The sequence below is a fragment of the Penicillium coprophilum genome (assembly GCF_028826855.1).
Source record: "Penicillium coprophilum strain IBT 35676 chromosome Unknown utg000004l_segment0_segment0, whole genome shotgun sequence".
Lineage (NCBI taxonomy): Eukaryota > Fungi > Ascomycota > Eurotiomycetes > Eurotiales > Aspergillaceae > Penicillium > Penicillium coprophilum.
In genome coordinates, this window is record NW_026622723.1 from 4,423,946 (window position 1) to 4,448,587 (window position 24,642).

The 24,642-nt window shown below is 47.3% G+C and overlaps 9 protein-coding genes across 9 annotated transcripts, besides 2 other annotated features; 5 read left to right on the forward strand and 4 right to left on the reverse strand.

The window, feature by feature from the left end:
* Positions 1-2,740: 2,740 nt before the first annotated feature.
* Positions 2,741-2,746: a sequence feature (Protein overlapping with rRNA (N7500_006111, KAJ5164281.1) was converted to a misc_feature.).
* A 284-nt stretch (positions 2,747-3,030) lies between these two features.
* Positions 3,031-3,270: a sequence feature (Protein overlapping with rRNA (N7500_006111, KAJ5164281.1) was converted to a misc_feature.).
* Positions 3,271-4,178: 908 nt separating this feature from the next.
* Positions 4,179-4,427, reverse strand: N7500_006112 (protein kinase; the record flags this gene model as incomplete). The annotated part of the gene is made up of 2 exons (XM_056677256.1): positions 4,179-4,343; positions 4,413-4,427. The coding sequence occupies 2 exons, from the start codon at positions 4,425-4,427 to the stop codon at positions 4,179-4,181; spliced, it is 180 nt and encodes a 59-aa protein (XP_056532256.1).
* A 550-nt stretch (positions 4,428-4,977) lies between these two features.
* N7500_006113 (uncharacterized protein) lies at positions 4,978-5,212 on the forward strand (the record flags this gene model as incomplete). The annotated part of the gene is made up of 2 exons (XM_056677257.1): positions 4,978-5,112; positions 5,147-5,212. The coding sequence occupies 2 exons, from the start codon at positions 4,978-4,980 to the stop codon at positions 5,210-5,212; spliced, it is 201 nt and encodes a 66-aa protein (XP_056532257.1).
* A 953-nt stretch (positions 5,213-6,165) lies between these two features.
* On the forward strand, positions 6,166-7,911 carry N7500_006114 (uncharacterized protein; the record flags this gene model as incomplete). The annotated part of the gene is made up of 3 exons (XM_056677258.1): positions 6,166-6,849; positions 6,907-7,293; positions 7,351-7,911. 3 exons carry the CDS (start codon positions 6,166-6,168, stop codon positions 7,909-7,911), a joined length of 1,632 nt encoding a protein of 543 aa, XP_056532258.1.
* Positions 7,912-9,541: 1,630 nt separating this feature from the next.
* Positions 9,542-10,955, forward strand: N7500_006115 (GPI anchored serine-threonine rich family protein; the record flags this gene model as incomplete). Its single annotated transcript, XM_056677259.1, has 6 exons — positions 9,542-9,590; positions 9,640-9,718; positions 9,776-9,916; positions 9,972-10,297; positions 10,438-10,724; positions 10,851-10,955. The coding sequence occupies 6 exons, from the start codon at positions 9,542-9,544 to the stop codon at positions 10,953-10,955; spliced, it is 987 nt and encodes a 328-aa protein (XP_056532259.1).
* Positions 10,956-11,740: 785 nt separating this feature from the next.
* N7500_006116 (WD40 repeat domain-containing protein) lies at positions 11,741-13,602 on the reverse strand (the record flags this gene model as incomplete). Its single annotated transcript, XM_056677260.1, has 5 exons — positions 11,741-11,787; positions 11,839-11,914; positions 11,970-12,453; positions 12,508-13,441; positions 13,527-13,602. 5 exons carry the CDS (start codon positions 13,600-13,602, stop codon positions 11,741-11,743), a joined length of 1,617 nt encoding a protein of 538 aa, XP_056532260.1.
* Positions 13,603-14,321: 719 nt separating this feature from the next.
* On the reverse strand, positions 14,322-16,266 carry gem1 (ERMES complex Ca(2+)-binding regulatory GTPase GEM1; the record flags this gene model as incomplete). Its single annotated transcript, XM_056677261.1, has 2 exons — positions 14,322-16,210; positions 16,257-16,266. 2 exons carry the CDS (start codon positions 16,264-16,266, stop codon positions 14,322-14,324), a joined length of 1,899 nt encoding a protein of 632 aa, XP_056532261.1.
* A 625-nt stretch (positions 16,267-16,891) lies between these two features.
* Positions 16,892-18,312, forward strand: N7500_006118 (SYLF and SH3 domain-containing protein; the record flags this gene model as incomplete). The annotated part of the gene is made up of 4 exons (XM_056677262.1): positions 16,892-16,934; positions 17,017-17,120; positions 17,181-18,238; positions 18,291-18,312. The coding sequence occupies 4 exons, from the start codon at positions 16,892-16,894 to the stop codon at positions 18,310-18,312; spliced, it is 1,227 nt and encodes a 408-aa protein (XP_056532262.1).
* A 1,393-nt stretch (positions 18,313-19,705) lies between these two features.
* Positions 19,706-22,587, forward strand: N7500_006119 (putative telomere silencing protein Zds1; the record flags this gene model as incomplete). Its single annotated transcript, XM_056677263.1, has 3 exons — positions 19,706-19,711; positions 19,902-22,301; positions 22,360-22,587. The coding sequence occupies 3 exons, from the start codon at positions 19,706-19,708 to the stop codon at positions 22,585-22,587; spliced, it is 2,634 nt and encodes an 877-aa protein (XP_056532263.1).
* A 1,248-nt stretch (positions 22,588-23,835) lies between these two features.
* Positions 23,836-24,315, reverse strand: N7500_006120 (YciI family protein; the record flags this gene model as incomplete). The annotated part of the gene is made up of 3 exons (XM_056677264.1): positions 23,836-23,868; positions 23,957-24,176; positions 24,239-24,315. 3 exons carry the CDS (start codon positions 24,313-24,315, stop codon positions 23,836-23,838), a joined length of 330 nt encoding a protein of 109 aa, XP_056532264.1.
* Positions 24,316-24,642: the final 327 nt, after the last annotated feature.

The window sequence follows — 24,642 nt, forward strand, 5'->3', positions numbered from 1 at the left end:
ATCGGGTATTTTGTGTGTAGTTCTTCTGGGCATAGGTTTTTCCCACTGGGTTTTCCTATCCCCCAGCGCGAATGCGGGAAGAATTTTTTTTTGTTCTTGTTGCACCTGCGCTTGCCTTTTCACGCGGTTTACATTCTTTTTCTGTTTATTTCTGTTTATTCGAGGTTTTCTGTTATCATCTCCATAAAGTGGAATTTCACAGTACAGACTAGTGCGCTACGCCTGGAAAATGACCTGTGGCTTAAAAAACCCTCAAATCAATTCAGCCGCCGATAATTAGCCAAAGTATTTCCGATGTCCATTTGTTTCAAGTGTAGACCATTATGAGAATCAAAAGTTACGTGACACGCCGGTTCTTCGACTGCCTCAAAAGAGAAGCCCCCAGCTTTGAGAGGAGTCGCCGTACCAGATATCTGTCGGATTACAAAAGAAATGTTCGAGAAACAACCCGGACTATTCAACGTTAATACAGAAGCTATTTTTATTTTGTCATTTATGCAAATGTAATGAATTACTGTCAAGACAGGGATCCAGGGGAAGAGTAACTGTAATAAGTACAGTGTGTTTCAAGAGAGGATTGGAGATAGATTTTCCGTGTGCAAGTGGTGAAACTAATTTTAATCCATCCTGTATATACTTCGCCACAAGAGCAGCCTAACAACGGGAGCGGCAATGGGCCAGGGTAGGCCGTGACGAGGCTCTAAGTTCATGTCGGAGTAAGATACAGCTATGTTACCACTAGACCATAACAAAAACTAAGGTTCCCATTTTTAGCCTAGTGGGCTCATACTGCTGCTTTGTCAGTTCGTGTCAGAAAGTGGATCATTCTAAAAGTGCATACTCGGATATATAGTTGTTGTATCCTGCATCTCGTTCGCGAGAGGGGACAGGGTAAATGAACTCTACTACTACTACTACTACTACTACTACTACTACTACTACTACTACTACTACTACTTTTGCTGCTTCCTGTATATACTTGATAGCGGCCCCAACCCTACTTATACCGGCGTATACTTGAAAGAGTTGGCTCGTGAGCCACAACACGACAACAAACAAAAGATCATAACCTCCCCCTCAGGTTTGTGGGTTAAATCTTACCAAATTATCCTCTGAAAGAGCCGCTTCGATTTCGGTACATTGCCGGTCCAGTCAATAACTTTACGAATACCAAAAGCGGATGGTTAACAAACGATTAGATTTTGAGAATATGCCGCAGCTTCAATTTCATTTAATTAAATATCATGTGCAGTATTCCGCCGGCCCTTTGTACTCGGCTAGGACTGCAGGCCTGGCTGAATAGCCGAAAATAGCGGTGACCAGGGAGTCGCCATCGGGTACCACACCGGTCTGTGTATTGGGGTTTGCGAATGTCGGAGGGTCACGTCTACGTATCTTTGACAAGCGGGAACGCGAAGATGCTATGGCTTAAGCGAATATACCGTATACCAGTGTAAGGCTATCCTGGTCAAGAGTAGAATTTCATTATGACTGGATGGCGGAAAACTAAGATTTGCAGACAGAAAATGCTGGGTGGCCGGAAATTAAATAGGTATATTAACCAGGCTGCATTGGGGGAGGAATGATTCGACGGGTTAGGCAACCTGGTCAATATTTATGCAAACAATTATCTTTAGAGTTATTCAACCGGACTACCTCACAACCTGGTTCATTTGGTCATATCAAGAGAGTTCTTCGAAAATCGTGAGGTTGTGCAAAACGAGTAAATACAACCAACTGTTTACTTCAAACCTCGATTTAGCAGATTGTTCATTTCGTCCAAACATAGGCAATATGATAAGACAAGTAGTGGGTATCTTCACAACCCTAGAGACTTTGATCCAGGTCTTCAGTATGAATATAGAACGCTGAGGGGCAGCAGGTAGAATACGACCTTTTGGTTATCTCGCCAAGTCTCAATAGGTTAGCAAACCATAATGCCGCGTCTTCGCTCCAATATATGAGCTTTTCCTGTTTTCTCGAATATCATGAGTCGATTGAAGGCTTCCAAGTCCTACGACAGGAAGAAGCATGGTCAGACAAGCTCTAGGGCCCGGGGGCAAAATGATGCCTATAAGTTGTGGTGGAATGATACAACCGAAGGACAGGTAAGCGAGACTCTCGATTAACGTGGCATGACCGATAATATATAGTCATTATTGGACACGCGCTCATTAGTGATGGAAGGGGTGAGGGCTCATTTCCAAGCCTATTCGTGTCATCTTCAAAACGTCTCGCCTAATACTCCACCAAGGCCTTCTGAGTTTCTGAAGGAATACTATTGTACCATATAAATCTCTTGTAAATAAGTAATATTTACACCAACCTCGTGAAATGCTTGGATATCTCATAGCGAATGACCTATATCGGTGTCTGGCAATTGATGGAGAAGAACAGGCGCCGCAGAGCAAGCTCACTTACGTAGAGGGGCAATCGTTGGTCTAGCTCAATCAGGTGAAGCACACTATTCGCGTCTAGGTAAATGAAAAAAAGAGCCTTTATAAATAAATTTGGTTTTAGTAAGTGTAATCAGACCGAGATATCAAGCTAGGATATATTCTCTCTTAGATCCTAGTTAATTTAATGCTACTAATTTCCAGGAGAGACTCAAAACATGCGAAAAAAAGCAAAAAACATACAACAGTGAGGATTCGCTGGTGGTCACCCACCCAACTACTAACTCACCGGCGTGTGGCTTAAGTACGGCTGAGCGGACGGGAAGCCCTGTTTTCCACACCCTATGGTCGTATGTACTCAGCAAATAAGTAGAAAAAATTATAGCTATAGTAAAAATTATACGTTAATAGTGGTAAGTGCACTATAGACTGGGTGAGAATCAAAGTGTGGCGGACTTTCGATTCAGTCTCAATACAATGACATCGGCCAGATCGATCTATCTCACTCAGGTCTTGATGAACTCCAACATTGTGAACTCCAACATTGTGTTGTCTTTTGCCACAATGACCTCGAACCTCGCAACATCTTGGTCAGCGAATCATTCTCCGGCAAATTATCTATTACCGCAGACAGAGTGCCACCACCAAGTTTATCAAAGCCGGGAGAATTATCGAGAAATCGAAGAAGAAAGCCATGTCAGGAAATGTTGGCGTTCGAGTGCAGGAAAAGCGGATACAAAGGGAAAAGGTCGAGGAATCTTCCTACATCCGTGAAGGTTGGATCCGCAAAGCAGGGGAGAAAAGTCAAGTGTTCACTAAAGAGGATATGCAAGAACTTGAGAGTGAGATCCTAGAGGAACTAGGATATATCTAGGTGGCATAGCTTAGACCTAATCTCTGGTCAAATGCACTTGCATTATGTTTCTATATCCCGATTTGTCCGTTTTGCGTGTACTCGTCGCCTGGGGGGCATGTTGATTAGCTATCGACCACCCCCTTCCCAAATCCAAGAGTTCTGGCTACATGCACATACGAAGATTGCCTGTATACCCAGCGGTTTAGGCGCCAATCGCCAAAACCCTATGTTGCTGCCTTGATGCATAGCTTTGGCCTGGCTGCCTGAATTAAAGAAGAGTTGAAGTATTCAAATAACTGTCTGAATTAACATAACTAACACTTCCCTGAATAATTAAAGTGGTCTTATTTTTCTGGCATTAACAAGTTTCAAAAATGAAGCTTTTGATCAGCATATAAACCGAGAGATCTCGACTTTCTTGCATGGGTTGTAAGTGTCGGAAATGAAGCTTTTCATCTCCATACAAATGGTAGTATAGCCAGCTAATAAACTACGTAAATCGTGATATACTTATTGACAATGGGGTGTAGAACTAATTAACCCGTACTATTGGATAAAACTAGTATAAATGAAGTTCGTTAAAATTTGGAAGAGGAAAACATATGCGCAGTCATCTTCCCCACATACATATCTCATTGCATTAACCCATCTGATTCCCTAAAAACACCAAATCTTCCTTTGAAGACTGCCTCATCATCCACTCATCTTGAATGAGCTCGTACGGGTTAGCCCTCACTTCTGGATCCCAAACTAGTATCCTACTTATGAAAAGAAGAGCCTACTCTTTTTCCTCACCGATTGGGATTGTGGCGACGAAGTCATCGAGAGAGGTTTCAGGGATTGGCGGTTCGGACGCCCAGTTGCCTCAAAAAGAGAATTGGGTAAACTGAACTTTCGTAAAGTCCAAAGATGTAGGCAGACTTACCCTATTCATCGACATAGGTTGCAACGAGCGGGCTTTCGCGAATCATCTCAAGCGGCAGAGGACCCAGATATCCGATGTATTGGGTTAGTGTTAAGGGGAGTACATACTGATCATTCGCCCGATCAAAGGGGTTGAATAGATTCTTCCCTTCCATAAGCTCAGGTGTCTGGTTGTTTTAGACTTGTGTTGGAGATAATCTTGCAAAGTTTACGCGTGTTGGTACTTACCACCACACCGATAGACCACGCATCCACAGGATACTCCTAAGATAGACCTAATGGGGCCTCCGGGGCTCTGTATAGATCAGACATTGCCAATTTCTAGTTAATTTGCCCTTCTGCTGATCGCATTTGCCCGAAAGCAGCAAGGACCGGGGCGCCTGACAGCTCCAACTTGGTTTGTCGAGACTTTCAAACAGGGGCCGCTCCATCCATCGTGATCATAGGGCTTCTGGGATCCTGCACTTGCTGGTCCTCCACTTTCTTGAGGCTACCATCGTCCTCGAGTTTCATCAGAACATTCTGAGGTGAAATATCTGCTCAAAGTGCGATGAGCGAGTATAAAAGCCGCGACCATCTCACTTGAACCTACTGATGTGTATGAAACCGCAAATTGCATGAAGCCAGTTGACAGAAAGCCACAATCGGTGTATGATTGATTTCAGAAGAAGCTTGGGCAGGATGCTATTTGGAAATGTCTCCTGTAAGACACGCATATTCTAACCCTGATGTTTTGAGGACTATGCAGTAGTGCCGACCATAGTGGAAGCTCCTATCGATTTCAAAGATATCGACTGCAAAATGGGTGAATTGATCCGTATCCGCGACTCGCTTTATGTGCCGCAGAATATCAATTTCGTTAAGAACCGGGGAAGATTCGGTATTATGGCTAACACACACTTTGAGGGAAGTGTACCGCTTTGCACTGTAGACCGGGTAAGTCCTATTACCCCCAAGCAATCTTCCCCAGAGACGCATAGGATTTGCCAACCTCTTATCCCAGAAAAGCCAGATAGTGATCCAGGCTTTGCAATAACCCGGTACTGGCCTTTAAACTCCTCCCCGATTTTAAAGGGATAGTAATGTCTTTCATGATACCACGACAAGCACTGTTCTTCAATAGCTTCTCCAAAAGCTATCGTGTGTTTTGGTCGACTTAATATCAGAGGCACCTGTGGGAGATTCGATCGTGTAGGACACCATATTGATTCAGCGAGAAGACACATTCTGATTGTTGATTGTGTCTCTTGAACATAAGACTACCCCTTGTTGTTTGACATGCCCTCTGTCACATCACATGATCCCCCCCTCGTAGTAGACTTCTACGAGTCCTCCTCTCTTCCCTTCTAGACAGTACACACTGTCTACAATACGACTCTTTTACTTCATATTTGCGATCTCAACTCCGTGGAATTCGGCTCAAACATGCTTTGGGGGGGGTTAACTTAGCTGCTAGCTACTAAGCATATGTGGCATGCCGTCAATATATAGGCCCGCGCGAGATACCGAGTCCACTAGCTAGTGAAAATGTATCAATAAATTGTGCATTTTGACATCTTATTGGAGCTTGTCTAACAATAATACTAGGATTCTGAAGATAGATCATTCCATCAAGGGCTCTATAAGGAAGAATGGAAAGTATCTTGAGTCTCAAAGCGGGTGGAATTAAGTAGAGCCTCTGGAATTCATGACACAATCCTGGAGATAGATACATCCCGAAATCGAAATTCGCCAATAAGGAGACAAAGCAGCAAGCTTACAGCAATAGAAAGGCAATACGGATGCTTGGTGGATTTCTGATTGCCTAGATGCCTGATCAGGATGCGCTTTATGTTTGAGGCTTTGTCCATATCCGGCTATAAAGCTTGCTGTTTTTCTAATCTCGCTTAGCCCTCATCATCGTTCATTTCCCACAAGCCCCTCAGCAACAATATCTCACGATCATCAAGAAGCCCCAGCAAGAGCTTTCTTGTGTGACCACCTGACACTATGGCATCTCCTTATCTTTGCAGGGACACGTTGGAGACAGGGGGGCACATGAAGCTGGTCAAAGCTGACACCGATTCTTCGAGATACGAGAACACCCGCCTGGAAGAGGAGCTCATAACAGCACCCCTATTCTCACTCTCAGCCTGTGAGACTTTGGATAACGACCGTATGAATAGCGAGCAAACTACCAATAGAGAGCGGACATACCCACAGTATGGACTTCTCGGTTTGCGCAATCGATCTGTTGGCAACGCACCGGCACAGGATGATCTGGTGTATGCCAATGTCTCGGCACCGTGGTCTGCCTTCATCTGCGGTAGCCAAGGAAGTGGCAAGAGTCACACCCTGGCATGCCTGCTGGAAAACTCGTTGATCGCATCCTCCCCTGCCGGGAAGCTATCGTCACCTCTTGCTGGGCTGGTTATTCACTATGACAATTTCAGAGCCTTTTCCAGCACGCAGCTTTGCGAGGCGGCGTATCTGCACTCATCAGATATTCCTGTCCGAGTTTTGGTGTCCCCTACCAATTACCTTGCGATGAAAAAGGCATATGAAACACTGGCAGGTGGTTCGAGAATGCTCAAGGTTGAGCCATTGTATCTGCCGCAGAAGGATTTGAATATTGGCATGATGAAAACCCTGATGGGTATCAACAACGGAACCGAGCAGCCTCTCTACATTGAGGTATACCAAAACACCTGTGATTCATGATAACAATGTACTAAAAAACTTTTAACGTAGGTCGTTATGAAGATTCTTCGGGATATGGCCATAGCCAACCAGGGCAAATCCGGATTCAACTACAGCGCATTCAAACGTCGTCTTCAGGGCGAGAATTTCTCGAAAGGCCAGCTTATGCCTCTGAAAATGCGCTTGGAGGTTCTCGAATCGTTTTTTGAGCCTGGATCTGTGCCTGGTGCAGCTCCCCATAAGTCAGAGAAGCATACTGCTGACGATCTCTGGAATTTTCTTCCAGGCACTCTGACAATCATCGATTTGAGCTGCCCCTTTGTTGGCCAGGAAGATGCATGCGCACTTTTCAATATCGCAGTCTCCTTGTTTCTGAATAAGCGTCGCGACGCAGGTCGCATCATTGCCCTGGATGAAGCACACAAGGCTCGTAGATCTGTTCCGATTTCTTGAATCATTCATGCTCTTCCATACTGACACCTGGTTCACTTTTAGTTTATGACTTCGACTTCTCCAGAAGCCGCAGATCTGACAGAGACGCTGCTATCTGTTGTCCGCCAGCAGCGACATCTGGCCGCACGTGTGATAATAGCAACCCAGGAACCAACTCTTGCACCGTCACTGCTTGAGCTTTGCAATGTGACCATTATCCATCGCTTTTCATCACCAGCTTGGTTCAAGGCGATCAAGTCGCATATCGCGGGAGCTGAGATTGGGGAGCTTACTCTGAATACCACGGCGTCGCCGACCATCTTCCACAAAATTGTTCGTCTACGGACTGGGGAGGCTTTGGTATTTTGTCCATCAGCTCTGCTAGACATTGCAAAGCACGATGACCAGCAAAGTCGGGATTTTTCAACTGACTCCTCTTCCATTGGGCCAGATATTCCAGATAGCCCGTCCTCTGAAGAGAGCACTCAGATTCCGACACCCTACTCAGACTCTCAAGATGAGCCAACTTTCCATCGAGTCATCCAGCTTGGGACAGCCTATGCCCACATTCGAATTCGGAATAGGATCACTGTTGACGGTGGTCGCAGTGTGCTTGAGCGTTAAGGTGGCCCCTATGTTGGAGTGCAAATGCAAGGTGCATTACCGTGCATGGAGGATTCCTCGCTATGGGTTGAATTATCTAGAAGGTGTGTTTCTTTGTACTACCTAAAATTTACAAATGATCAATCAAATTCCTGAAATTATCTCTTGACCTCTGTTGCATGTAGGCTTGTTTCCGCATCGGGTCACTGCTTATAGTAGAGATCCGGATAACTGACAGCCCGCTCACAAGACGAATCACCTACAGTGACTAGACCCAATCTTCATTTGAGATTTTCTCAGACATTCCGCGTCATATTTGAGGCTTCGTTAAATGCTTACGACGACAAATGGTCTAGCCCAACAGTGGTGGAATTGCCGGAGAGCACAAGCACACATGCTTGAGACTGAACGGGGGCCTTTTGTTACGACAGCAAGACAAGGATTTCTCCCAACAAGTAACCTAGATACTATATGGGTTATTTCAATATCTCCCAAGAGCTGCCCAATAATTGCTGTTCCGATCTTGTGTTTATGCTTTGTACAACTCTCTATGTACTCCAAAAGCGGCGTCCAAGGTGGCCAATTTGAAATATTAGAGCCTCTCTAATAGCGCAATTTCCTTTGGACTAGTAAACCTGGAAAATCAGCAATTTTCTGTTCATCTCCAAGTCATTTTCGTTTGTGAACCGGGAGGTGGTTGGGAATGTGAAACACCTGTTCCTTGGCTTTGTGCTACTTATATTCATAGCAACCAACAGTACTCAGACTATAATACTTCCGGTGTGCTCAGGCCTTTCGGGGTTATTGTCTTACATTGATCAAGGTATCGAGTGCAATGATAGTCAACAATCATAGAGTAGTAGCTTCAAGTGTCCAAGATGAATTCAAAGGCATGGAAATTTAAAGCTCCGTCCAAGCTTAACTATGGTACTATACTTTATATAAATGTAAGCTCCAGGGGTTTCTTGTGGCTATTTCTCACTGCATTAGCACCAATTGGAAGGTTTCGTAAAGCTCATCACCCCAAAAATCCCTGGCAATCGCCATCGCATACAAATGGGCCGCAGCAGTTACCCTAGGGGTCCCGTGCCCTAAGCAATGACTATCAGTCCACTCAGTATATGAAGAGGCAACATATCATAAAATATTCTCATTGCAATACCAACAGGAACTGTGACGCGCGGCCAGTCAGAATCGAAGATGTTGTACATCATGGATTGAGCTAACTAAAAATTCCCATCTGGGCTGAAAATGAAGTTGCAAGCTACAGAACTAACAGTCCCTCCACTAAATCTCTTAAACTGCAACACAGTAGTGAATTCACATCACGGGGACTAGTAAATGTGGTCCTCGCCTAGCTATCTTGTAGCCCAACAGACATCCGGGAGCACGAGGCGTGATGGATCAAGGCACCACGGGAAATCAGCCCAAAAATAAAGCTTGCCATTGAAATTTCACAAGACTCTGTGAGAGACACAACCTCCTGCAACTGACATTGGGACTATAAAGTATCATATTTCCGTCTTATATCGCCCCTGACTTTGATATCCTCCAACCTAGCGAATATATATTGTGGCCTAATCCTCCAAGCTGGGCACATACTTTCTCGATATAATTCATCTGATATTGATGATCACAGAGACCAATCAACATGCGTGTCAACTTTATCTCTTTCGTGGCTCTAGCCACTACAGCTACAGGTATGGCATTTTGTCCGGGGGAATCCAAACACATCTAATTTGGAATTAGCTCTCCTTGTCACTTCGCCACGAATTGGTGAAAAGATTGACCCCGATATGCCCCTTACTATCAAGTGGCAGACTGTCGCGTAAGCTACCAGAGCTTTGCATGAGCATCGGTAATATACTCATCAAGAATCTTATAGAACGGACCCAGATACCTTCACCATCGAGCTGGTCAACCAAAATGTCTATCCTCCGACAACAGAGGTGGTGGTAGAAGATATAGACTCTTCCAAGGGCTCCTACACCGTCAAAGCAAAGTCATTTACAGGTGTGGACGACGGGTAGGTCCAGTTCGATTGAATTGCATTGGAGCTACTGACCTGATTTTCAATATAGAAAGGGATATCAAATCAACTTCGTCTCTCCAACCAGTGGCATTCTGGCTCAGTCTCAGCAATTCCGAGTCACCGAGCCCGGTGCACTTGCTAGTAGCTCTGGTAAGGAAACCAGCACTGCGCTTGAAACTTCGTCTGCTTCGTCTTTGATGTCTTCCACCGCGTCGACCAGTGATCTTACTTCGACTCCTTCCTCGAATGCTTCCTCTTATCTGTCTTCGACCGCTCACTCCTCCACCAGTGCGTCTACCCCTACCTCGTCCCATTATTCTTCTGCTTCTTCTATCTCCACCCCTACAACATCTTCTCTTATAACCAGCTCTGCAAGTGCGTCTACTTCCATTTTATCTTCTGTCCCTTCCAATCCTGAGGCACCTTCTCATTCCTACTCAACATACGTTCCCATCACTCCTTCCTTCACTCCAGGTGAATCTTCTACTTGGACATATACAACTTCTTATACCAAGACCTTGCTTTCTACCTTGACGCTTACCACTCCCACTTCTTCTTCAGTCTCTTCTATCTCTACACTGGCAACCTCTTCCTCACTCTATTCTACATCTACACCTTCAACCTCTTCTTTCATTACAACGTCATCCTCCATTATATCCACCTCTGCTACCCAGACTACTTCTACTTCCATTATCACTTCGTCTATGTCACCTACCAGATCCACACATTCCATCTCGACTCTCATATCAAGCACTATCTCTCCTACATCCCATTCTACCCATATTTCCACTACCCCTGGTTAGTAAAGACGGAAAACATAACTTCCGAGACAGCATCTTTGCTTTTAACTCAATTACATCAAAAAAAAATCACTAACTCAATCCATAGGATCGACCTCTGCTTCAACCATGACCTCCACTTCGACTAGCATGTCCACCGCTACCCATTCGAGCACCACAACTTCGACAACTACTCGCCGCACGTCTTCGACTACAACCTCCACTGCTACGGAGTCGGCAACTACTACCACTAACGCTGCTGCCATCTTAATTCCCCCTGCTGGAAGTCTGCTTTTGGGTCTGCTCGCTCTGGTCCTTTAAATGCCAAGATTGGTCCTGTGCGGTCCGGCTCTAGGCAACCGGGCAGCTGGGTACTCAGGACCTTAGATATATTCGTTGGAAATAATAGTGGTTCGTGTGGTTCGGATTGGGCAAAGGCTACTACCCTTTGAAGACATTTTGGAACCGAGGGGTTAGTCTATTAGTGATGATTTATTTTGCTTGATGATGCTGATGCTGATGTTGATGATTTGGTCTATGGACCCGTGATATGCCCCTTACATTAATGAGAAATGCGATAACTCTATGCCTGTTTTATAATTTTGGAACTACGCTGCCAATCACATCTTTAAGTTGACCGTTACTCTATTTGCTCCCTATAATCTGACCAGATAGCGAAAAAACAAAGAAACAAAAAAGCGGAAAGGAGCTCGACTTGATTAGTAGAGGAAGCTGAAAACCTCGATTGTGGCCTTTGGGCTAGATTTGATGCCAAGGTCAGCCTCATAGGTCCATATATAGAACGATCCTTAGATGAGTAATCAATATGCATAGATTGGAAAAGGGAATATAGACATGGAAAGATATCATAGATGTGAAAAAAAAAAAAAGAAGAGCAACGCTAAAAAAGTGAACCACCCATTGGTAACCTCCAGGGCCTCCAAGATTGTTGAATCGAGTTCGATCACATGGTACATTTGTGATGGAGCCTTGAGCCATCCTGTACCTGAAAAGCGGACCAAAAGCCGCAACTGGAGCATCATGACTTGACGCTATCGCTGGGTCGATTCCAAGTACGAATATGGCCTGTGTCAGAAGGTTAGTATCATTGGCCACGAGCAATCTCATGATACACACCTTCAAGAGAAGAAGTCATTATGCAATCTTTCTGGAAGCCAAGCCAGCAAGTGGGATCTTCACCAACGATTTTAGACTACGGCTCGGTTAGTATTTTGTAGCTCGTAATCTGGAAGCCAATCGATGCTTACCATGATCGGGGGCAAAAGAGCTGTTCGAGACCGGGGTTCCACGGGGTGACTCGGCGTCTGATCGATATTTTCACTGTACTTTTCGGTTTCATTGGAGTCCGAGCGCACACGGTTGTCACCACTGTCTGCACGGTGGCGGTTGGAAGTTTGTGAATTTGGCAATACGATGCTGGATCGGCTTCGAGTTGAAGCTTGGTGTGCACGAGGACGATGCAGCATTCCAACGCTGAAATCCCACAACAGAAGGCGGCAGTCGTCGCCGACGCTGCCGAACCGATATGTCTTCTGGTCACAGCGCCAAGGGTCAAATGCTACTGATGAAACCCAGGAGTTGTGCCCTTGACATCTGGCAACAACCTTGCGCTCGGGGAAAGACCAAATCGTCAGCAGATCATCCTGGCCTCCGGTTACGATGTATTTGCCATCCGGCGACCAGCAGACGCAGATCAGCCCGCCATAGTAGCTGCGGAAAATATCCAGTACCCTAGAAGGTGTTAGTTGGACCTCATTTGATTATCTTGGTATAAGGCAAACATACTCCTCTTTCAAGTAATCCATAAGCCGCAACGACCCATCCTCGAGAACCACGGCCAAATGCCTCTGATCCGGCGAAAAGGAAAAGCTTGAGATCTTCTGATTTGCCATCTTCCAAAATGAGACCGGATTAGTTTTCTGGTTTTTGGAGTTCACAGATTTAAGGACATCCAATGGTAATCGTTCGACCTCTTCGGAATGGCCATTCGCCTCGGGGGTGAAAAGGGCATCCTCCTTCTCCTTGTCGTACACGACCAGCACACCATTGGCGTGTGATGCCATGAACAAGTTCTCAGACCCAGGAAGCCATTTTATGTGGGTAACGGGGGAGTTGTTGATCACGCCGTTCTTGTTGATCCGAGCGTACTTTTGCGACATGGGCTCATACCAAATAATGTCGCCTGCAGAAGATCCCATCACAATATCCAAATGTGATGATGTCTTGGTGTGTTCGTTGACGTCGTGACAGAGCATGTGTGCTTTGGTGAAAAGAACTTTGGTAAGATGCTCCTCTTTTATGGGCGAACTCAGATCAAGCCATTGGAATGCTCGGTTGATATTCGCAAAAGCAAAAATACCACTCGAATCACGATCGCCCAATCGCTTGGCAGATGTCTCGTGGGTGATGACTCGAGAGACGAAGGAAGAACTGCTCTTGATGATGTTATTCTTGGGCTTCCTTCGCTTCGCTGCGTCCTTGGCTGCCACCGGTGGCGCCGCAAGGGCGGGGTTTCCATCTCCAAACTGGGGAGCTGTAGCAGCCGATTTCAAGAATGTCGGAGGTTTCTTTCGAGGGTCGAGAGTAACAAGAGATAGCTTCACGCCAGAGGTAGGGGGTGTGGGTAGCGTCGCAAGAGGGTTCGGGTTGATGATAGGAGCTTCAGATGGGTGGGGAGGGGGTGTCGCGAGGAGTAGATCATCCTGGAGGATATAGGTTCCTGTCGCAATATAAAATGTGAGCCATCTCTGAGATTCTGAAGGGATTAAGATATTGAGGTGAGATCGACGATCGAGTACACATACCCTCGCCAACTTGCAATGGACACCCACGCTCCGGGTGTGTAATAGTATTATTCGTTTCCACAACAGGGACCGCCATACCGTTTGCCGCCCCCGCCGCATATGCGACAGGGATGGTATAGCGCGGAGGGGGAGGGGGAAGGACACTGCTGTTGTCAGAAAATGAAGTGATATCTGGTAATTGAGACTGGTCCCAAATTATGTCCGTAGTGACAAGAGCCTCAAGTTGCAAATCGAGACCGAGAAGTGAGAGAGGAATGCTTACAACATGACTAGACGTCACTCGTACAGGGTCAATTTGGACGAGAGTGTGACCGTTCAACCTTGGAACCAAATAAGGCAAATGCGCAAACTTTGCCAGGTCCGCGATGGCACTTTTTCCAAACTTTCCTGTCTCGGGTTTTATATATCGATAGCTGCCTCTTATGTATTGTGCCTGGCGTTGAGGCTTGGACTGACGGATGAGGCGCAGGTAAGGCTGCAGGGAAAGCGAGTGAGGATGCGCAATAAGTCGAGGCGTATATATGTACTCGATAACAAGACGTGTATAACAAGATGTGTATATTGATATGAGGATTCGAGGTTCAGAGGTTGGGGGTTTGGAGATACAAGGGAGGGGAGGATCAGCAAGGGAAACGATGTCCGGGGTAACGTTCGAGCGGAGAAGAAACGTCCCTGGCACCGGCTTAACTCCGGCTAAGCCGGATACTAAGTCGATGTGCCTAAGTATCAAAATATCTCATATAACATTTATTTGCATATTAAACTAGTATGGCTAGTATGTCATTGTACATGACCTTAATTTCCGCTTCCAACTCGTCGCCATATCATGACTGCGGCGGCGCCCGCACAAACCACCGCTCCGAGGGCAATTCCCCACGACATCCATTTACCCTCTACATCCTCTTCACTACGCGGGAAAGCGGTGCTGGGCTCCATGGCAGCCTCAGCAATATGGACAAATACCTCCTGGATAGAACTCCATGTAACACTCACATGAAGTGGCGGACTGGGCATGTTCAGCATGGCGGTGTATTCATGGGGTTGGTGCTCGGCTCGCTGGGTCGTCCGGTCCAAGTCGGCCTTGAGGGCAACGAACACACTCGGAAGCTCCTCCAAATAAGGATATTTTGCCAACAATGCAGGAATGTATGAAAATGAGTCCGGGTCCGAGGAATCATATGTGTATGCAATCACGTCGCACTGATCCAGTACTTTCGACTGGTTCTCCAACAAAGCAGGCTCCAGCTCACCTAGTTCGTCTAGAATCAGGTAGCACTGTTTTCCGCCCGGAAGCTCCACTGTATTCACTGCGGTACGTGGTTGGATGGTTGGATGGTAGGTCGTACTGAATCCACGGGAAAGAAGTGCATCGAGCAGGGCCGATTTTCCGGATCCAGGGGCTCCCAGGACATGACATTGGACAACGTTCCGTCCCACACGGCCTGGGCGGCGACGCTTTCTTCGTGGACGTGTGACTTTCAACGCCGCCGTAATAGATTGATCGCTTTGGTCAGAAGGCTCAAAGCCTAGGTATGCCAAGTATTCAAGTGTAGTTTTCGGGGACAGGAAGGTAGTCATACTCCACTGAGCAAGCCAGCCTTGCAGTGTTACATGTCCTGCCTCGTTGCGGACTGTGGAGGACGGGAATGACCCGTCGGCCCATGACGCGGGCAAGCCTGGGGTGGGAGCAAACAAGGACGCAAGTTCAGCTTCATTCAACCCCCCGTCATTATCCTTGTCGGATAGAAGAAAGAGGTTCACAAAGAACCGATAGCCTTCAGGTGACAGTTCGGCAGAGGCGAACGGCGGTACTTCGAATTTCGGGTGTAAGAATTTCTCCTGCAGGGAGAGATTATCCGTGTACTGGAACGCTCGCAAGATGATCCAAACGGTTTCATGTCGCCCTTTCTCCGAGTACAATTTGTTCAGATGAATAAACCCTTGGCAGTCAATTCCCGACTCCGTAACCGAGTCCGGGCACGCTTTTTGTATAGTGTCCTTGATGTGATTAAGATCCGCTTCGTTCAATGGTTTTGAAAAGCACCGGACCTGAAAATCTTCAAGCTCCTTGTCTGATAGATATCCATCACGATCTTTGTCGCAGAGATAGAATATCCTTTGTAAGGCTGCTACCGCAGCAGGCTTCAAAGCCGCCTCCTTGGAATCGAACAGCGGCGCGATCGGGTGAGTGACTGCTTTCTGGCAAACAAAGAAGGCTTCGTTGACATTACGATGCTCCCGAGCACTTGTACGTATACACGAGTCAATTTCCTTAAACTCTGCCATCAAAGGAAGCATCTCCTCCTCAACCACTCGTGTCTCACTGTGACCAGTCGCAAGGTCGGACTTGTTGGCACATAGGACTACCGGGACATTGACACCCAACGAGCGGAAGTATGGCAGCCAGAACAGAGCTACCCGTTCATAGCTGTAGTGATCGGAATAGACGAGGAGAATCACGTTACATTTCCGTATCTCTCGCGCGAGATTGTTGCGTTCCTGGGGAAGGGCCGAGGTGTCGACGACGGTGGTGGTGGTGACATTTTCGGGGGTCCCGAGAGTAGGAGGGATGGTAATCTGGGGGAGCACTGGTTGGATCTTGTTCGTAACAAACACACCTTTGACGAGCGAGGTGATGAGACTGGACTTGCCAGTGCCCTCGTCGCCGCAGACACAAATGCGAACTGAAACCTGTTAGCCGTGTTTCAGAGATTGAGATATCTAACAAACCTAAGGCCATTTTTCGCGTCTAGCGAAGTCACTTATTGATCATAATCTAACCATGGCCTTGTAGTCTCAACCTTGGAAGTGCATGGAGGTGGATTACCTAGGTAAGTTCTAAGGTTCCGGATGAGAGACGACCGCCATATGATAATGGCCTTGGCGCCTGTGGCATCTACAAGTGCACCGATGCTATACAAGGGCCATACAACCTCTGTACAAACAGGAGACTAGAATTTGCTTACAATCTCTTTGTTACTTTTGTCAAAATATATATGAATTCAAAAGTTCGTAAACTGGCACTTTGCCAAGCAACACTCGTTTCGCTCCGCCACAGACAAGATATCTCAAAATTGACAAGATACATGAAGTATCAATGACTACTGATGAGGATGTTTGATCTTGAATTCAATGCTTGGATAGTCCATTGAAATTATCCCCAGAGTTTTCCCTATTAATCCAGCCTCGGAACTCTGCGAGATACGTCTTGAGCCTCCGAACCGGTGTCCCGCGTCAGCCGTCATCACCTGGGCAGGCCCACACCTCAACTGACTAACCGTTACCCTCAAGACAGCAACAGTTTCCTTTTCTCCCTCCCCAAGTCGAGTTTCCATTCTTTTCTACCTCGATAATCGCCACTCAAGATGCCTCTCGGGATCAACAATCCGTTGCCCTCGTCTATGGCCAGTAAGTTTCATCAATCTCCGAATCCCACTTCCCCGCAGTCGTATGCGGCATATCCGGCTGACAGTGGATGCTCATTTAACAGGCGAGTGCAAAAAGGCAGCAAAGATCTTGACATCATTCGTTGATCCTAGGCAATCATTTGGTCCCGACAAGGTCATCCCCCCCGAGATTTTGGCCAATGCGAAGGTAAAAAGCCCATTCGGCCCCGGTTGCAAACCTTCCTGGCTAACAGACTTATCCCTTTAGGGTCTCGCAGTCCTTACGGTTTTAAAGGCCGGTTTCCTAGGCTCTGGTCGATTCGGCTCCGGTATTGTTGTTGCTCGTCTCAGCGATGGTACCTGGTCGGCTCCATCCGCCATCGCGACTGCAGGTGCCGGAGTGGGAGGACAAATCGGGTTTGAGTTGACCGACTTTGTTTTCATTCTCAATGATTCCGCTGCTGTTCGCACATTCTCCCAGGCAGGAACACTGACACTGGGTGGTAATGTATCACTTGCTGCTGGCCCGATTGGCCGAAATGCCGAAGCAGCTGGCGCAGCCAGTATGAAGGGCGTTGCGGCCGTCTTCTCTTACTCAAAGACCAAGGGTCTGTTCGCCGGTGTCAGTCTCGAAGGCAGTATGCTGGTGGAACGCAGGGATGCGAACGAGAAACTGTACCGCAGTCGGGTCTCCGCAAACCAACTCCTCACCGGCAGCATTCGCCCCCCGCCGGCCGCAGATGCTCTGATGCGCGTGCTGAATTCTCGTGCATTCCAGGGAAATGCGCGGGCCTATGGTGACTCCATGTACAATGATATCCCTGTCTATGATGAGAGCCATGACGATGTGGTTTGGGAGGGACGCAAGGGCGATGCCTACGGTCAAGGTACCCAGCGTGGTCGATCCAACACTGAAAATGATTACGAATACCGCGACAGGCCACGCCGCGCGAACACCTGGGCTGATGATGTTTATGATCGGCCTGCCTCGGGACTTGGTCGTTCCGCGACAACCCGGGCCCCTGCCGGCGATACATTTGATAGCTATGGGCGCAACCGGAGTAACACTGCACCGTTCGAGGAGGAATATGTCTATTCAGATCGCAGACCTACCCGCCCAACTGCCCCTAAGCCAGTCTTTCAGCAAAAGACTGGTGCCGCCCAATTGCGGTCAGACCAAGCCGTTGCCCTTTTCACATTCGATGCGGATCAGGAGGGTGATCTTGGATTCAAGAAGGGTGAAATCATTACCATAATGAAGCGCACGGAGAAGGCGGAAGACTGGTGGACTGGTCGCATTGGTGATCGCGTGGGCATCTTCCCCAGGTAAGAAATTATTCCTCTCACTATCGAGAGTTGTTGGCTAATATCCTTGCAGCAACTATGTTGAGGCTTCTTGAGTTTGTGCGTGTCCAATGCTGGTCCATATAGCACACGCTGTGATGAACTTTGATCCACATTTCTCTGGGGCTTAATGAACATACATTTCCCCAACTTTTGCCCTACATATATCCTGGCGCATACGGATTCGTCAAACTCTTTTCATTTCCATTCTTTCGTTTATTTATGATCGAGGTGCCATTTACATTCTTCAGCGTGGAGTTTCTCGTCATGTTTTTTTCCTTGTTCTGGGGGCTCGGGGATACTGTCATTTTGGATCTTTTTGGTTTTTTGCAGAGCATTTCCCATCTGATTATGATTTCCCCCGGGGCTTTTCCAGACTTTGTTCCATCTATGCCTCATTAGTATCTTGTTAGAATTTCAGGTCGAGTTCAGCTTTTAGTCCCATTTGGGTGGCCTAGGCTGACATCTTGGGTTTGATCACATACAATTCCATGCACTCAGCTCTCTCTCTATCTCACGACTGGTTGAAATTTGTGTTCCGGCCTGGACCAACTCGTGTTATTGATAAATTGTATAAACACTTGTATGCTAAGGTGCGCGGCATATCCAGCTATTGTCTTCGGTCCCCGAGATTGAATCAAGTTACACGACGTCCTATGGAATCTCAGGTCCGACCCCATCTACGTTGTCCATAGGAGCATACTATGGGCAAATGGATATGTATTGGCTCTGCCATGGTAAACTTGAACTTTTTGCGTGATCAATCTTCCCAATGTCAATCCGGACCTTGCGTCAAAGATAAATGTAATGAGTCCGAGGGGAGACGATTCAGCCCTTGAGGTACAGAAATGCGGTGTCACGGATCGAAGAAAGATATTATCAGTCAGGTCTGAAAAATAGGCAGTACTTACTTTGGAGTCGAATGTTAGAATCTGAACCAACAGCAGGTATCACTGAATTCAAGTAGAAGAAAGAAATAGAACGTGGAGGATGTAGATCAACCGATCGTCCACCATATCCCCCATTTAAGTGGAGCCAATAAGTTCTCAATGAAATAAGACCTAAAAGACTTTATGGGCCTAAAATCAAGAATTAAAAAAAAGAAGCCCCTAGATAGAAGCTCTTAATATAGAAGGATTACAATTTGAAGGGTAAGATGTCAGGTGCGGAAGTCAGTACACAGTCTCTCACCCTCATCTGCTCTCCGCCCGCTAAACTCCCCCATCCGCCATTCTTCTCTTCTCTTTCCTTTCCTCTCCATCCATGACGCTCATTCGGACTCGGTAGTATCCGAGTATCTACGGCCCTTTGTCTCCATTCCTCTTGCCCCGCTTCGATGACCGGTTCCTCCTTGCTATCCAACGTGGTTGACACTGCCCCCTCCTCCTAAGCTTTCGCCCTTTGGGCTCCGTCTTTGACGTCTTCTGGTTCCTGTACAACTGGCTTCCCATGCAGGTGCGTCGCTTCCTCGGTCCCCGTTTTTTTGGTCCAAGTGGGCGTGACTTTTTGCCGGCCCCCTCAACCTCGAACCCCTCAGGCACAACCATATTCTTGTGGAATTGGACCCCTTCATAAGGACCCCGAGAATAAGATCTCGGCATGCAACTCGCGGATTTGATTCTAATGTTATTTTGTATCCGTTCAGGCTTCCACGAGTGCCCATGAGGCTGGCGGGCATGCGACGCGGAGAGGTCATGCCGCCCATCTATCAATCAGCGATCCAAGCCACCATGTGACAGAAGCCATCGGACACATGTATGACGATGACTACGAGCGTAATGATCTCAGGCGCCTGAGCTATATAACAACCCCTCTCGGCGAGTCAATAACCACCATCCCGCGCGCCGCCGCAGGATCCGAGTCCTCTCTTTCCCCAACCTCACCACATCACCCATCCTCCTCAGATAGGCAAACAATACGGACAAATGGGAATCCGCGGCCGCCGCTTGTTGGAAACCGGTCTTTTGATCGGGAAAGTGATCCCGGGAATTCCGATGGTGCTCGTATGCCTTCAGACACTGCAACGTCCTCTTTTCCTCTGAACGATATCGACTATGAATCGAACCCTGCAGCCGTCGTTCAGGAACTGAACAATCTTGCCGCGATTCGGCGCATGTCGATGGATGTGGCTGCCGCCGGTGACCCTGACCTCCCAGGCTTCGCATCACCCCCCTCGCCCTCGGCCGACGAAGATGACGCCTCCCGGTTGTTCTGGGTTCCGGCGCGACTGCACCCCGAACTGGCTCCGAAAGAATTCAAATCATTTCTCGATAGCAAGGCCGACCATATCAAGCGCAGATCAGGCGAGTATTCAACTTTGGGTTCGGAACGTCAAGGATCTGGAGGTGGTCTTGGTCGGAAGCGCTCCATGTTATCAAGACAAATCGACAATTCTTCCGGTTATACAGATGGTGCGGATCGGTTGGAACATCAACGCTCTCAATCAAGTAAGCGAGCTGGCATGTTGAGTCCCAACTTGCAACAGTTGGAAAGCTTGGTGGATGACACTCAACCGATGAACAAAGAATCACTCGTGCGCGGTATACAGAATATCGATATCACAGGAATTGAGGACAGACCAATCCTGCCCCCCGCACCTCCGGGAAACAGTCTACGCCGATCAACCCGGACACAATACAAGAAAGCGGGCAGTTTGAAAAAGGGCGAAAAGTTGCCCTACTCTAAACGAGTTGGACGGGGGGCATCTGAATCCGCAGGGAGTGATACAGGACCTCCGGTTGTTCTACCATCTCAAGAATCCTCAAATTCGGGGCTCACCCGTGTCTCCACTGATCCTACTCCCAAAACGACACGTGCGGCTCGGGCCCCCTCTGCCTCATCTCATGGGTCAGCTTATGTCCCTAGTTCACCCGTGAGCTCGACATTCGATTCGATTGTCGACCAGCCCGAGCCCGAGGGGGAAGGCTTGTCCGCCTCAGTTGGACAACCGGATGCTGCTCTAGATCGATCTGAGCCAGGAGACGGGGCCAATTCCCGGAAATGGCATTCGCGTATTAGCTCGAATGGCCGATCTACCTTGGACATTGCCGCAGGCGACCAGAAGATCCCTGCGATAATTGAAACACCGCCTGCCACTGAATCCAAACGTATACCAAGTCCCCCTTCACAAACTAGGGGGCCATCGGACCGTGCCGCAGCATCTACACCGTCGTCAAAGCCCGCACCTTTGCATGACCCGGCACCAAAACGTCCCAAAATTCCTCGCCAACCTCCCCACGAACCCGCATCTTCACTCAATGACTTTGCCAATAACCCTCAGATGATACCTGGCAACACCACCCGTACCGACAGTCTTTCATTCATCCCTACTGTTGCAGAGGAACGCAAACCCGAAGAACGAAAATCCGAGAGCAAGAAATCAAAAGACAAGAAGGATTCTGATGGTAGCCGCAAGTCTAGTTGGCACTGGTTGCTGGGCAGCGAAGAAAAAGATAAGAAAAAGGACAAGGACAACGACTCGAAAAAGACCAAGTCAAAGATTGTCGACAAAGCCCATGACAACACACGTCTAGATGTTTTACAGTCATCTATTGAGAGCACTCCGCGGGGACGCGAAAGTCTTGTTCTGGATCGTCTCGATCCGAAGCTTGATGAAGAACGTCGCAAAGACGGCGTGAGGAGAGCGTCGGGAGATTCAAAGAAAGAAAAGGATGGGATTTTCTCTTCTATTTTTGGCGGTGGACGAAAGAAGCACGCTAATGAAGGCCACCACCGAAAACATTTGTCGCGAAACCTTTCTCCCGATCCCCCAATGCGGGTACTTCGCGCCGACGTCGATTATCCATGGTCTCGCTTTTCCATCTTGGAGGAGCGAGCTATCTACCGGATGGCACATATCAAGCTTGCGAATCCAAGGCGAGCTTTGTACTCTCAGGTATTACTGAGCAATTTCATGTACTCATATCTGGCCAAGGTGCAACAGATGCACCCGCAGATGCCAGTTGCTTCATCTGGCTCGTCCCAGAGATCTTCGAAATCAAGAGATCAGCCAGATGAGTATCTGCAATACCAGCGATACCAAGAGGTAAGCAAATATGGCTCCTGTCCTAGCAAAGTAGAAGATCACTAACAGCCTCTCACAGTCACAGGAGCAACAGCAGCAACAACATTACGGGGAAAGTGCCTACGACGACTCTTCCATGTACGACTATGATGACGATCCGCATGATCGCTACGGTAGCCATTCAAGGAGCGACAAGCAGAGCTATGATAATGGCCAAGCTTACGGCCCCGGCCACTACCAGTACGGGCACTCGTCCTTTGGCGACGACGTCCAACTCGACGACGACGATGACGATGATATGTGGTGAATCTGGGGCTGGCATCCTCACTCGATTCCTTTCTACTTTCTTTCCCACACTTCTGCCTTCTCGTTTTTAGCAGCGCACGGAAATACCCATGCTTTTTGTCAGTTCAGGATGTTCCTAGAACATGTACACTCAAGCCGCGTTCTCCCATTTTCATGCATTACACATATCCTTTCACACATGTTTCTCCATAATTCCCCGTGTACCAACTCTCAAGGCGGATCATAGTGTTACACACTCATTAGCATCTTACACCAGGGAAGGTGAATTGAGGCTCTGACAGGGGGGGTGCCCTCTTTGATACTTGCCTCTCTTTTCCTGGCTCGATATCATGATCACCTGGCAGCAGAGGGTGCGGTATGTTCGGCCAACACGCGGGCCGGTTGTGGTGTTTGGGCACAAGCTTTGATTTATCTCTTCGCATAGCGTCTGGGGTTTTCCTTTTTCTATTCTCTCCCTCCTTAACACACCACAATCCTATACTTTGTGTGTTTTTCATTATTTTTTTTTCAAACGCTTAACATCCCCACATGAATGAATTACGGACTCATTGTGTGTTTGTCAATTACTCATCTTGTTGAACTCTGAAAGTTCCCAACATAATGTTAGTTCATACCTAGGTATACCATCAAGATTACTTTGACACTTGGATTTACATTCCCAAGAATAGTTGGTGCCTGGTGCAGCCTCTGTACTTGACGTAGGACTTCAATAATTGGGGTTGGGCAGTAAGCGTCGGGCCGAGTACTCCGTCGTAGATCTAAAATATATGTCCATATTTATCCCAATATTTCCGCGATATCTCAACATATATCGGTCGGAATTTATCTAGGATTGAGACGTACACTAATTAATATAGCTGCTAGTATCATGAATGCTAAAAGCCGAGAGACCATACAATAAGTAGGAGGTTCGAATCCAGCAATTACAAGATGTTAGTTGATCCCCCTAAGTGGGCTATAATAGGGGCCTATATAGGCCCCCACGAATGGGCTTTGAAGGTTAAGCTTATGGCCCACTGCTGGTTGGGCTCTGGGCCAGGGGTCCGGGCCCATTTCTCGGCTTTGCGGTTCACTATGTAGAGACTCTCTTCTGGCCCCACTGCCGAGACCTCAGTGATAATTTATTAGAGTGAACAACCTCAATGCTACAAAATACCCTTTTATATGGACAACATACAGCCAGAGATCGACTGGGGATTACTCTACTCATTGTATTGTATAATTCAGTCTCTGAACCTCACGTAAACTCTCACATATGCTGCTTCTCATAGATGTCGGAAATCTATATTCCTCATAGAAGCGGCTGCCGAACAGCTGCGACATACTACATTTATTAACGATGACTGATGGGGATGAAAGACTCGACTCACAGGTAAGATTTGTGCTTTACTCAAATCCCACACACCACTCGTGGCGTAGATGTCTTTCTCGAGAATGGCGCGGACCTCTTCGGCATTCTTAGCCGAGTACACAATAACGCTACCCTTAAACAAGGCATCTTTTCCCTCTTCGGGATGTTCCTCAAAGATAGCACCTCCATCCACCAGCTTTCCGGCAGCTATTAATGGCTTGATTCCATCGTAATGCACTCTAATCAATTTTAGCTGTGTTCGGCACAAGCTAGCTGTCTAGAAATTCTGGTATATACAGACCTTTTAACTTTTCTTCTGATAGCAAGGACATTTGCATTGTCGGGGAGGATGCAGAGAAATTCTTTTCGTGCTGCCATGAATTTTGCCCTGGTGCTTGAAAAGTTTCGCAAAGGTTGGGAAAAACAGGCTGAAACTGCAGTTCCCTTTGTTCGGAGACAATGGTATAAAAACATGATGAAATTTTCCTTTGATGCTTTAGATAAAAGATAGAAATTTGGTTGAACCATATATTTAGAGGGGCCTGATTGTTCAAAGATATCTTCACGTTAGTAGGCACTCAAAAGTCGGATGGACGCACCGAAGTAAATTGGACTCGGGGTCAGTTCCCGATGTTCGCTATGCGACATTGGTGAAGCTCCTGGACCTTAAAAGGCAAATTTTACACATTAATATCTGACCTTACC